Source organism: Acipenser ruthenus, chromosome 3, assembly GCF_902713425.1.
Source record: "Acipenser ruthenus chromosome 3, fAciRut3.2 maternal haplotype, whole genome shotgun sequence".
Classification (NCBI taxonomy): Eukaryota; Metazoa; Chordata; class Actinopteri; order Acipenseriformes; family Acipenseridae; genus Acipenser; species Acipenser ruthenus.
In genome coordinates, this window is record NC_081191.1 from 22,678,241 (window position 1) to 22,691,180 (window position 12,940).

The 12,940-nt window shown below is 36.4% G+C and overlaps 1 protein-coding gene across 1 annotated transcript in view; it reads left to right on the top strand.

The window, feature by feature from the left end:
- LOC117435602 (mdm2-binding protein-like) overlaps positions 1–12,940 on the top strand; it is a 46,831-nt gene that overhangs the window by 5,384 nt on the left and 28,507 nt on the right. The window contains exons 5-13 of the mRNA XM_034058923.3: positions 726–784; positions 1,015–1,159; positions 1,446–1,560; positions 1,965–2,096; positions 7,327–7,421; positions 8,275–8,344; positions 8,796–8,913; positions 10,923–11,093; positions 12,055–12,168. Coding sequence (XP_033914814.3) covers positions 726–784; positions 1,015–1,159; positions 1,446–1,560; positions 1,965–2,096; positions 7,327–7,421; positions 8,275–8,344; positions 8,796–8,913; positions 10,923–11,093; positions 12,055–12,168 — 1,019 coding nt within the window. The remainder of the gene's footprint in view (positions 1–725; positions 785–1,014; positions 1,160–1,445; positions 1,561–1,964; positions 2,097–7,326; positions 7,422–8,274; positions 8,345–8,795; positions 8,914–10,922; positions 11,094–12,054; positions 12,169–12,940) is intronic.

Sequence of the window (12,940 nt, forward strand, 5' to 3'; positions counted from 1 at the left end):
TGCCTTTCATGAATACTTTTGTTTTGTAAAAAAAAAAAAAAAATATATATATATATATATATATATATATATATATATATATATATATACACACACACATACAGTGGGATTTGATAACGTTTGAGAATCTTTTTAGTTATTGTGTATCTGGAACTATGAAACAGTATCCTGAACCATATAAACACAGTTAAGTAACAGCAGAGGGAGCCCTCAGCCCAATGATACTGTACTGTATTCATATTTGCTCTCCAAAAGTTTATATTGCATGCATGTATTTGTTAATGGCGTATTGTATTTGACATGGAAATGGTACACTGTTTAGGGCATTATGTATTGTATGCTTGAAACAGCTCGAAGATGTATCAGCTACTTAATAGTCAGTGAGGTAGCCTGGTACACAGGCTGTTTGCTACTCAAGTTTGTAATCTGTCTAAATAAAGTGGCTAAAGATCTGGGACACCTGTTAATCTGAACTAATTAAGCCAATAATTGGTTCAATTAAGTAACTGAGATATTGGTTGAAATGAAAACCAGCAGCCACAGTAGCTTTCCAGGACCAGGGTTGGAGACCCCTGATCTAGATCATCTTGTGTCCTGTTTTAAAATCTAAATGTTACACATGTAATACAGTATGACACAGGGAGTGTTAAACAGAAGAGAACACAGAAGAAGATTTGGCATGGTTATTTATTGAAAATGTTGACCAAAGTTTTCCGTCTTCACAGGCTGTTCGAAGAGGCTGCTGAGAGTTTGCACCAGCTATCGGACAAGCTTCCCCCTCCAGGTATTCTTTATTTATTTTTTTTATCAATGTGTTGTAATTGTTTTTTTGTATTCTCATAACCTGGTTTATAAACACTGAAGGCAGCATCAGTGGGATACTGCCACTCTCATCTGACTGGGTAAGACAATCCTTGAGGTTTGGATATATGGAAAATGACTCCGTCTCACATTGCAGCATCTCCATTTCCACACAAGGTGTTATATTGATTGTTTATTTCCTTTTGTGTTCAGGGAAAGCTCTCTTGGATATTATTTTATTGGCCATTGATAATGAGGCACCCAAACTGAAAGAATTCCTCCCAGTTCTCGGGTCACTGAAGCATATGAAAGAGTGGCATTCTGCAAAGATAACCATTGCAGCAAAAGAAGCAATAGGGTATGGATTGTATATGTGTGATTTTAATGGAATGCAATGTAATTTAATACATTTCAATGACAATGCAACTTGTTACAGTAAGTATGAGCATACTATCCATGTAAAGCAAAGAAGAAAATCCTTCATGGTCACTCACGTTTAATTAGATAATGGTTTGACTGAAAATATGCATACTGTTACCCTTCAATAACTTTTATTGTTTTTTTAAGACAACAGTAATTTCAATTTTTAAGCAATCTAGACTTTTAATCATGATTTTGTAATTTTTTTATTTTGTTTTCTACAGGTGGCAGAGACCTGCAGCTTACTTGTCGGCATGTTTTTCTGATCCTGAACAACTTGAAAGTTGCATCGAGATGAGCGAAATATGGCGGGGAAATGTCTTAATTCGTGAGAAAAAGGTCTGGTTTACATACAGTTCCCTCAAATGTGTTAAACACATTTTTAATTTTTTTTTAAATTTATTTCCTATTCCTAACTTGTCCATCAGGGACGTTGTGATTGTATGAGCTGAAATGCCTTGTATAAACTTACCGTTGAAGTACATTCTGTAATTTTCTGAACTGGCAAGTAAGCCTTCGTGCCAACCTGCTAATTTTAGATTTAGTTTAGGGCTTTGCTTTAACTCAACACAAAACCGCATACAATCAATGTTGGGAAGTCTATAAGATAACAGAATTTGACAGTATTGATCTCGGCACTAGGGGCAGTTGATTGCTTACTGAGCAGGTGAAGATGAGAACAACCTTATTTAACAACATCTGTCCTATTTTTTTATGTTTTTGTGTAATTTGCATTTCTTTAGTTTGCATCAGAGGTCAAGTTTTCAGGATTCAGCTTAAAAGGTGCCTGTAGAAGCTCATGGAGTAGTTTACTGTGTCCGGATGCTTCAGAGACTGACAGTCAGACTTCGGGAACCAATAAACTGTATTCAGAGGTAGGGTGCCTGATATCTTCCTGTATGCATTATAATAGTGTTTAGAAAATAATGTATGAATGCTTATTTATTATTTAGAAAAATCACTAGATCTGTCTTGTATCACAATAATTAGGCTTGGAGTACTTTAGCAAACTAAGACGAAATATCTTTTAGCACCAAGTAAAGACTACCCCAAGATAATTTAATAGTTTGGGTGTCTTGTACTAATAAACAAATAAAAGGGGCATGTGTATTTGTATATTGGATTATTTCACTGTTCTGCTGTTTTCAGTGGAATTACCTTTCCTATAGTACTAGAGCGGAGTGCCATTTTGAGTAGTTATTGTTTCTAGACCTGTATTTCTGGGTCTGCAGGGTTGACCTGTTTAACGAAGGTCCATCTTTCTACATAGTTAATAAATGTTAAGAGTTTAATCAATGTTTGCAACAAAGCAAAGTTCATGATCTCGTCTGTCTATTTTTGGACCTGTACGCAGCTGTGAAAATGATCTGGTAGCGGCTTCTTAAGTGACTCCTGTGGAAGATCTTTAGCTATTCCACTGTTCTGGATCCCTGAGCTACTGTAGCCTGAAGCAAAAAATAGATAAGTCATAGTGAGCCGTCACTATGTGACCGAAGAGCTTTGTGAAAAACTGCAATAAGACAATACTGTATTTTGCAAACAGACTGTGACTGTAACTTTAATTCACTGCACTCTGCTGCTTTATAGTAATCCAGTAGAATGCAAAAATGAAAGCATGTAAAAAAGTGATTGTGGAATATATTAGTGATTTGACACCATGTAGAAAAAAGTGCTTTTACAATGTTCAATAATAATAAAATAAAAAAAAACCTAGCATTCTACACAGCAGCACAGCATATAAAAAAGGAAGTGGTTGCAGAGTTTTGCTTACATTTAATAGTTTGAATGATCTCCTTTGTTGTGCTATCTTTAAAGGGGGAAACTAGAAGATAAAGCAACTATTGGGAGTTTGTGTTAAAAACACAGTTGCATTTTTGCATTCATTTCTTCTCAAGTGGACCATGAGATACATAAACCACATTATATGGAAAAAGGGGTTTCAGGGTAGTTGTTGTATTCATACAAAAGAAGAGCAGATAAGATTGGTAGAAGCTTACAAAATGCCCATTTTGTTGACCTTGGACTTCATTTTCTCCATGTGTAGTGGATGGTGTCCATTTGTATCGCTTGTTGCAGTGTTACAGAACCCCCTGCAGTGTTTGCAAGAAGCACATTACTTTACCTATGCTGCATCCCGTGTTGTCCATGTATCGCAGCAATTTTTTTCCTTTAGCATACTCCCAATAGTTTTTCTATTTTTTATGTACACACATCATAGGTAAATTAACCTTTGGGATTACTTCAGCTTTTACTTCTCAAACATTCGGTGGGAGCAAGATTTTTTTTTTTTCTTCCAAACATCGCAGTGTATCCAGTTCACACTCCCTCCAGCAGCAATGTTGGTGCTCTGATTGAAATGAGTGGTGTATTGCAGAAACAGAAAACCAGCATTGTTGCAGGAAGCAGTGTGATCTGTATGCACTGCAATCCTTAGATATTTTCTTTTTCTCATGGCGAATGCTTCTGAGTAAATGTTGACAAATGTATTGCCCAGTGGATTCATGACCAATGATGTGTGATTAAAAATGTAAAAAGATTCTGATGTGTGATTAAAAATGTAAAACGAGTCTGCAATATGGTTAAACTGGCAACGGTAGACTTCAAACTGGGCTCCAATTTAATGCAGCGATTCAACAAGATGTAATTGAAGCTCGGGAGGATCAATAATCGATGCATCTATTAATTGTTGCATCTAATGAACTGAAAGCTTTGTAGCATTTTAATAGGTATCATGCAATACATTGGCCATTTTCAACTGATATTGCTTATCGCTTCAAAATTTTTTAAATATTGCCCATGGCTTTTACAGCAGCTAACAAAGATTAATCTCAGGAGCTCCCGAGTGGCGCATCCAGTAAAGGCGCTCCGCATGGAGTGCAGGATGTGCCCTATAGTCTGGACGTCGCGAGTTCCAGACCAGGCTATTCCTTTGCCGACCGAGGACGGGAGCTTCCAGGGGGTGGCGCTCAAATAGCCGAGTGCCGTCCGGGGGGGAAGGGAGGGCTAGGTCGACCAGGGTGTCCTCGGCTCACCGCGCACCAGCGACCCCTGTAGTCTGGCCGGGCGCCTGGGGACTTGCCTGTAAGCTGCCCAGGGCTGCGTTGTCCTCCAACGCTGTAGCTCTGGGTGGCTGCATGGTGAGTCCGCAGTGTGAAAAAAATCTGTTGGCTGACTGCACACGCTTCGGAGGACAGTGTGTGTTCGTCTTCGCCCTCCTGAGTCAGCACAGGGGTGGTAGCGGTGAGCTGAGCCTAAAAATAATTGGCCATTCCAAATTGGGAGAAAATAATAAAAATAATTGGCAACGACTAAATAAAAAAAAAAAAACCTCACTGTTTTTACTCACTCATTTCTTGGCTGTTAAATGTTTAAATCTCCTACAAAGTTATCTGTTTCCCTTGTTTTAAAGTGCTAACCAAGGTCACAAATGAGCTGATAAGACAGAACTCATGCCAGATAAATAAATCAGTACTTGCATGACAATACATCCTCTTAACACTTGGCATAAACAGTGAGTGTTAAATCTGTTAACAAAGCAGGCATTATGTGGACAAAGTTGACCGCACTGTTAATGTAAGCAAGGAAACCATTGTGTGAAGAAAAAAAAAAAAGAGCATGCATTTCATATGGCTTTAAGGGGCTATCACATCAGTTACATGTACAGGTACACAATATGTTGCCTGAACTATAATAAATGTGCAACTTTTCTTCTATGTTCTAGTTTACTGTTTTAGTTTCTAAGTTTCCTCTTTTAAAACTAAATCAAATGTGCAAATGAGTTACTGTAGATCATGTTACATCTGAGTTTTCAGATGGTCTGGTCGTTTACAACATTAAATTGTTATAGAGGTAATTAAAGCAGCAAGGTTTTACTGTACACTGTATGGCCAAAACATTAGAGAGTTGTCATAATGGCCCACTATTGTTTGAGTTGAAACAGGTGGAGTGTTTGTTTATTTATTTATTTATGAATGTATGTATTGCATTTATATAGTGCATTTTATACAAAAGTATCGCAAAGTACTGTACAGCATATAGCAGGAAAAAAAACACAATGCATTTGTATAGCATATCACTCATATAATTGCCTGTGACAGGATGACATTGTGGTGACGTCAGGCCAGATGCAGGAACAGAAAAAAACAAATGTAGTACTGCAGGGCAAAAAGACGCGTTGTGCGCCATTTATTTAAATGACAACACAAAATAAAATATTTAAACAAAAACACTTGCTCACAGAGCAAAAACAAAAGGTTAAACAAAAACAAATCACAAACACAAAAAAACAGCCAATACAGGTCAGGCTGGGCAAATGCCTTCACTGATCTGTATATTTATTTCACTTTTACACTCCTCTCTCGCTCCCGTTCCTCCTCCCGAACACCCACACGGAACCGAGAGCGCTGCAGGTTTATATGCAGGTGACCATCTCCCGATTTAGCAACAAATTAATTCGGGAGATGGCCACCTTCTGCATGAGATTTTTAATTATTTCTGGCAGAGGACAAGCACCCAACCTCGCCTCTGCCAGAACACATTTAAAATAAAAACAAAGCAATAACATGGCGCTTCGCCGTCATAAATACAAACCATAACGATAATAATAATAATACAATAATAAATTGCAGAGGGGTACCCCGTTCTATAAATAAATAAACAATATATTTAAACAGCAGGGCTTTGCCCTGCCCACTTTTCATGTACAGGGCTTTCTACCACCCTGCTACACTGCCACAGTCAGTCTATTTAAATAACAGTATACACAGAATAATACAAAAACATCCATTTTAAAGTTACATTAAAACCCACTAAGATAAGAAAAACATTGTATAAAAGTGCATTTTTAGTCCTGACTTGAAAACTGTAACAGTCCCAGCTTCCCTAACAAACAAAGGCAGAGCATTCCATAATTTCGGAGCTCTACAAGAAAAAGCCCTAACTCCCGTGTTGCTTTTGTTGACCTTAGGAATAACCAGCAGCCCCGCATCCTGTGATCTCAGAGTGCGGTTTGGAAGATACAGGGTCAATAACTCCTCCAAATAATTAGGTGCTAATCCATTCAGGGCTTTGTAAGTTAACAGCAAAATCTTAAAATCAATGCTATACTGCACAGGGTGCCAGTGTAAAGAGGCCAAAACAGGGGTAATATGTTCACTTTTCCTGGTTTTAGTCAGAATTCTAGCGGCGGTATTCTGAACAATCTGCAAGCGGGGTACCACACGTTTTGGGACACCAGAAAAAAGTGCATTACAATAATCAATTCTAGATGAAACAAAGGCATGCATTAGTCTGTCGGCATCTGATACAGAAATAATTGGCTATATTTCTCAAATGTAAAAAATTACTTTAGTAACTTCCCTAATATGAGAGATCAGGATCAAAGGTGACCCCCAAACTCTTAATTTCTAGTTTAAGTTTTGATGAGAGACTGCAAGGGTCGAGCTCATGTAATCCCATTATTTCCTTTCAGTTGGTTCTGTGAGCCCACTAGCATAATCCCTGTTTTATCTCAATTCAACATCAGAAAATTATGTGACATCCAATGTGTGATGTCTGTAAGGCAAGTAGCTAATAACACCCAGGCAGAAGAAATTCCTGACTTTAGGGACAAATATAGCTGGGTATCATCAGCATAGCAATGGAAGTTCATTCCGTGTCTGCTGATGTCACAGAACGGTAGTATATATAATGAAAACAACAAGGGACCTAGAACGGAGCCCTGTGGAACACCACAGACAACTTCTGATAATGCAGATTTTACCTTCCCAATAGAGACTAACTGAAACCTATCAGAAAGATAAGATTTGAACCAGGATAGGACAAGGCCAGACAGTCCCACTTTGCTTTGTAGTTCAAAATGAGGACTTGAAGTTGGTTGAATTGCTGATTGACCACTGATTCTATATGCATTCTTGTGTAAAACCTTTGAAGCTGTGAACTGGTATGTGCAGGATTGTTAAATAGATGCTGAATGGTTGGGCTACTGTACCTATGGGATTTGCTGGTAATCAAAAACAAAGTGGTAATCGAGATGTATCCTGTTTCATGTTTAACAATAATGTTGCTAGCATTATGATTCCATATTCCGTGTTCTCCCTTTCTCAGGTATTCCATTATTACAAGCCGGTGTTAGGTCTGATACAGCTGGTGTCTGTCTCCGACCTGCCAATCTACTTTTGCTCCAGCACAGAGTTTGAACTGTATCCTTTTAAATCCAACTTGCACAACTGTTTAATTTAGGTCAGTGCAAGTTAAAAACAAACAATCATTAAGTTTGCAACTGGGGTTTTGAAATCCATTTCCTGGCCTTAATTAGCTTCAGTTGCTGTGCACACTCTGTTTAGTCTAACTTTTCATTTTTAGTACACTGCAGATTAAACATTGACAATTCTTGAGACATTAACACACACATCGAAAAAGGATTGCATTCCTTAACAGTTATTTTCTAGATCAGGTCCTAAATAACACAAAGATAACAGAGACAACTTTTTAATATAGTTTGTAATGATGGATTCAAAATACCTTCCAAAATAGTGAAGCTAAGTTGTAAAAATTGTAAATAAAAGAAAAAAAAAAAAACTTTCAAAACTCCATTGTTATAAATTAATAGAATGATTTATGGCTTTCATTTTACTCTCAATAATAATACATTTTCCACCACATTGTTGCACAAGGCTACTGTACCCTGGAAGGTAATTATTGCTCTGCAGCAACATTTTCTTGTAGCAAACTTTTTTTATGCTTACATACTTTTTGTCAGCATTGTGTTAACATTTAAGATTTTATCTTGCAAAAAAAGCTTTGAGTAGAAATTAACTTGGAACATTGTATTCAGCCATTTTGATTCTGCACTGTTTTTGACCTAAACCATGCGAAGTACCTAAACTGTACTAACTGAGGAACCATGTACCTAAACTGTACTAACTGAGGAATCATGTGAACAAAATAAGCATTGTCATAGATATGCTCTATTACCTGCTGCTGTTTATTTAGAAGAGTTGTACCAGTGTTATTTTAATTTAGTTGGGAGGGTGCCTTAACTCTTCTGGCCAGCTGTGTATCAAAAGCTGAGAGAGGCAAATCGAAGCTTCTTTTGGACCACCTTGCTACTCTGCAGGGGAAGGTTTGGATTTTGATTCCATTATGTATCTGCTTAGCTTGTTTTACAGTAATTACTTCACTAGAAGTTACCATTATGTCACACACAGTGTATTGATTTATCATGCCAAATACAACTTCTACTTGTAAAGACCCGAGAAGACATTTAATCCTACAAAAGTACACTCTCTTTATTGTGAGTTGTACTGTAGTAAAATTGTTTGAACAATAGATATGGTGAACTGACCCACACACAACTGGATTGTCCTCACATGATGTACAATGTAGAATTTACACTCCCCTACCAATTTATTAGACTTGTGTTAGGCCCTCTTAATAACAAAATGTTGTGCATCAATTCAGCCATTAGTGTTGGACTTTCCTATTGGTCACTTACTGGCATATTTTCCTGTAGATTAGTTTATGGCTGACCACAGACTATTCAGTTGATTGATTGTGTTTGTTTCCCCCTACAGGTAGGAGCTTTGTTCACTTTGTCCTGCACTGTAAGCAGTATGGCAGTCCCTCCAACAAGTCAGTTAAGCACAAGGAAATGGAAAGAATACATAGCTAAGAAGCCAAAATTAATGTCCGGTAGGTGGGCAATGGCTTTTTTTTTTTTTTGTATTTTGAAAGGGGAGTAGCCTTTTATACCACGAGTGGTATTTTACTAGTTACAAACAGTCTAGTAAACATTACTAATGAGTTTGTTATAATAACATAATCTAAAGCTCAATAACAATTTATTTTATATACAAAATTAAATACATAGCTATATGATATGTTGGATATTGGAAAGCAGGAAGCCGAACCTACATTAGCTGTGTGAAATGCATCGAATAGACAGTTCAGTGTATTATCAGTAATTTAGGTAACTTGTGTGGTGTCTAACCTGTGTTTAAGAAAAAAAGTGGGGAAGATTAGATATACACATGATAGCCTAATTTGATTTCTTAAGCTTCTGGCCTTTTCTGTTTTTCTGTTATTTAATTGTTGTAATACTAGCATGTATTAGTGTTTTTTTGTAAGCGGGGAGCAAAATCTATATTTTTTTTGAGTGTGAATTATTATTATCAGTAACTATTAAATACTCAATAGTGCTGAGTTTAGAAATACTAAAATAAACTTCAATTCAATTATAAGAGTTTCTACTAGAAGTCTTGAAGGAATTGAAACCGTCAAAACGTGTGTCAATGAATTTGTTTCTTTTAGTATCTCTAAATCTAAATTATTATTTAGAAAATAATCAATTATCAGAAAAGTTTTCAAAGGAACATTGAATGACAGTCCATACTTGCATGCAGATTAGAAAATACTTTTACTTGATTATAATTCAGATTAGTTATCCTTTTAATGTTTGTCCTGCAGAGTTTCTAGTCCACTGTACTTCAGATAAATTCAATTTTAAACAGTAAACTTGATTCATTGCCTCATAGGCCCTTAAATTCTCAAACAGAAACTCTTGGAGCTGTTAATGGAGGCGAAATTCCATTTCAAATATTGAAGATGTTAGTTGTGTGTTCCGGCCAAGATAATGGGACTATAAATAAAACTGTCTTTCGCAATTTCAAGGTGTCTGTTAGCGATGCAATCTTTATTAAGTGTAGGTGCCTTGATGAACTCTTATCATGTAATTTGAGAGATATTCAACCTTTTTTTTTCCAGTTTTATAGCCTATTGACTTTAATTGAGGTCTGCAAGCCACCCTTTTAATAATGTATTTGACATACAAAGCTTTCTTAGTCTTATACCCTTTTTCTTATTTGTGAGCTGTATAGGTATTATCAGCAAGATGTACTAAAAATAAATGTTCTGCCTAGACATATTCATTTTTTTGAGCTTGTGTACATGATTTGAGTTAATTGTGGAGTATTTTTTTCTTTAAAACACTATAAAGCAATAATTCAAAAAAACAATGACTAAGAATGAATATATATATTTTTAGTTTATTGATTTTTTTATTTTATTTTTTATGTTAGTTGTGACAGTCACAAAGTAGAATGAACCAGCACATGGAATTGCAAAATGGTGTGTTTTATTTGCTTTGTTTGTCTTAAGCCTTTTATATTAGTTTTTTTTTTATTTATAATATGCTGTATATCTTACAAAAGAAAATTCTATGTCATTTTTACAGTTCACTATATAATAAGTTCAAATAAGTCCCAACAGTTATTATGCACCCACGTTGACCATATGATATTTCTTTAACTCTTCCTGTCTGTACAACTGTCTCTGTTCTCAGAAAAAATTGGCAATCCCAAGATTTGGGAACTTGCATTCTCTCACCATGAGGCTAAATCCCCTCCCAAGACATGAGCTCTTGTAGTGGGACTGAGTGTTGCAAGATAACCTTGTCCCTAAACTTCATATGTAGTAAAATAAACCACAAGTACCAAAGAAATGACTCCATTCTAAAGAAATTACTTTTCACTTTCCATTCTGGTAATTGGAGTGAAATGATTGTCATGAGCTATGCTAAAACAGCAGATACACACCTTTTTTGTTCTTTATGATTATGTACAGTCTTTGGTTGTATGTTTTATAATCCTTGTGAATATATAATATATATGGAATAAAGCATTTCAATGTCTTTCTTTCTCCAGCTCCAGAAATTGAAATGAAAGGAGAAAACTGTAACTATTTCCTTCTGGTCCAGGGCAAAGAAAACGGTGGTTGCAAGGCGAGACTGATTCACTCAGCTACTCAGATTAATGGAGCTGCTGCTCTGGTCACATTAAATGGACTGCTCAATAGGAAGCCGCTACCAGAGGGAGGTGAGGAGGAATGAGTTTGTTTAATACCCATAAGGATCCTGTAGGTACTATATACACTCCATTACAACTATTTCCCCATAGAACCCAAAACCTTCCTCTCAGGAAAGTATTAGTACTCTAATAAATACACATAATATAGTGCCAACTTGTCTTTTAAGCCCTAGTAAATTTAAAAATGAATCATTTTTAAAAAAATGAATCCACAAGTTAATTTGCAAAATCCTAAAATGCATCTTGTAGATTACAAAATAAGTAAATGTGTCTTTGTATTTAATTTATACAACTGTGACATTACAAGTTAGACTCGGCTCAATACAGTATATCAGTTCTAAGGATTTGTGGGCTAATTAATTGTATTGGGAGTATTTCTAAGGGTCATAGAAGGTATGCAGGATGACTCTGAAATGCAAAAATAAAAATTAAAGTAAAAGAAAATACGCATGCGTGATTCAGATTTGAGCGTGTTTCCACGCTGATATAGGGTGGGTGAACAGACATCTGGCAAGAGTCTCTGCTTAGAGTGCTCTGTGCTGCAAATTACCTTTGCAGTTTTCAACTCGTCATATAATTTAATACTAATCAGTGAAGCACAATCTTACTGCATTTTTTAGAAGTATAAATACTCCGGTAAACATAAATAATAATCACAATATTCATAGTTTGATGGTTTTTGTTTTATTTATTAGGCACCGCTGCATTTTAGTAATAACAATAGAGGGGGGATGAATTTGTTTTCAGTGTTTGATAAAGTACTGTACATCCAGATTGTTCTGTGTGTTGTTTCTCAAGTCAAAAATGTATGGTCACACACAGGTCACACTAATATCAAATAAGCAATATGAGTATTAGAGTTGATGTGACAAGGCTGAAATTAAAGCAACAGGATTTGGTTTGTGAATAAATTATCCAAGTCAGTTTCTTACTAGGCACACTGATCAGGCAGACTTTTCTTTTCCTATAGATCTGGATGTGGCTGCACTGCTGGGGTCTCTGCCTCGTCTCCGCGGTGAACAGCTGATTCGGAGAGAAAAGAAGCTGGCTCAGATTCAGTTGCTGGTCCTGAAGGAATGCTTGCGTGAGTTTTATAATAGGTCTTGCCTTGCTGGGATTTCTAAGAAACAAGTATAAATTAACTTAAACCCAGAAATATCACATTGGTTGCTTCAAATGCATTACCTGTTTTATTCATTTACATCTATTTGTTTAGCTTTTGTTTGTGTTGTTTGTTTGTTTTCTTTTTTAGTCTAGAAATTGGGGTATGAGCTGTTAAGACAGCTGGGTACTAGATGTTCTTTTGAGATTACTACTCTACTTTTTTTTTTTTTTTCTCAAAGTGCAGTGCATGTGCAATACATACTTTTTATGGGCACTCATACCAATGAGTGTCCATGTAGTCTTCAACAATAGGCATCCCTTACCACTAACAACTTTACCTCAATAACCCAAAGTCAGATAGAACCCTGGATCTGTTTACTCCAGCGATACAAAAAAAAGTTGATGCGACTTCATGGATAACCGGTTGATGTTTTCAATCTATACCCTGCCAGGATAAGCCACAACTTTGTTTTTTTACAGCACAGGGAAATCACCTTGGATTGCATCAAAAAACAATTTAAAACGCCCAACTGTGGCTTAACATGGAGGAGAATCAACCTCTAAGTCAAGTAGACAAATTAAGAAAATTGTTGTTTTCTGGTACATTCCCCACAAGCCGTTTTGTGGGCCGCCACGGCGGCCCCTGGTTACATTGAGGTTGCCGACCCCTGATCTATACAACATCTGGATACTAGCTGAAATAAAATGGCAGTGCTATTACAGCACTGTTTTAAAAATGTTTGAGAATGGCC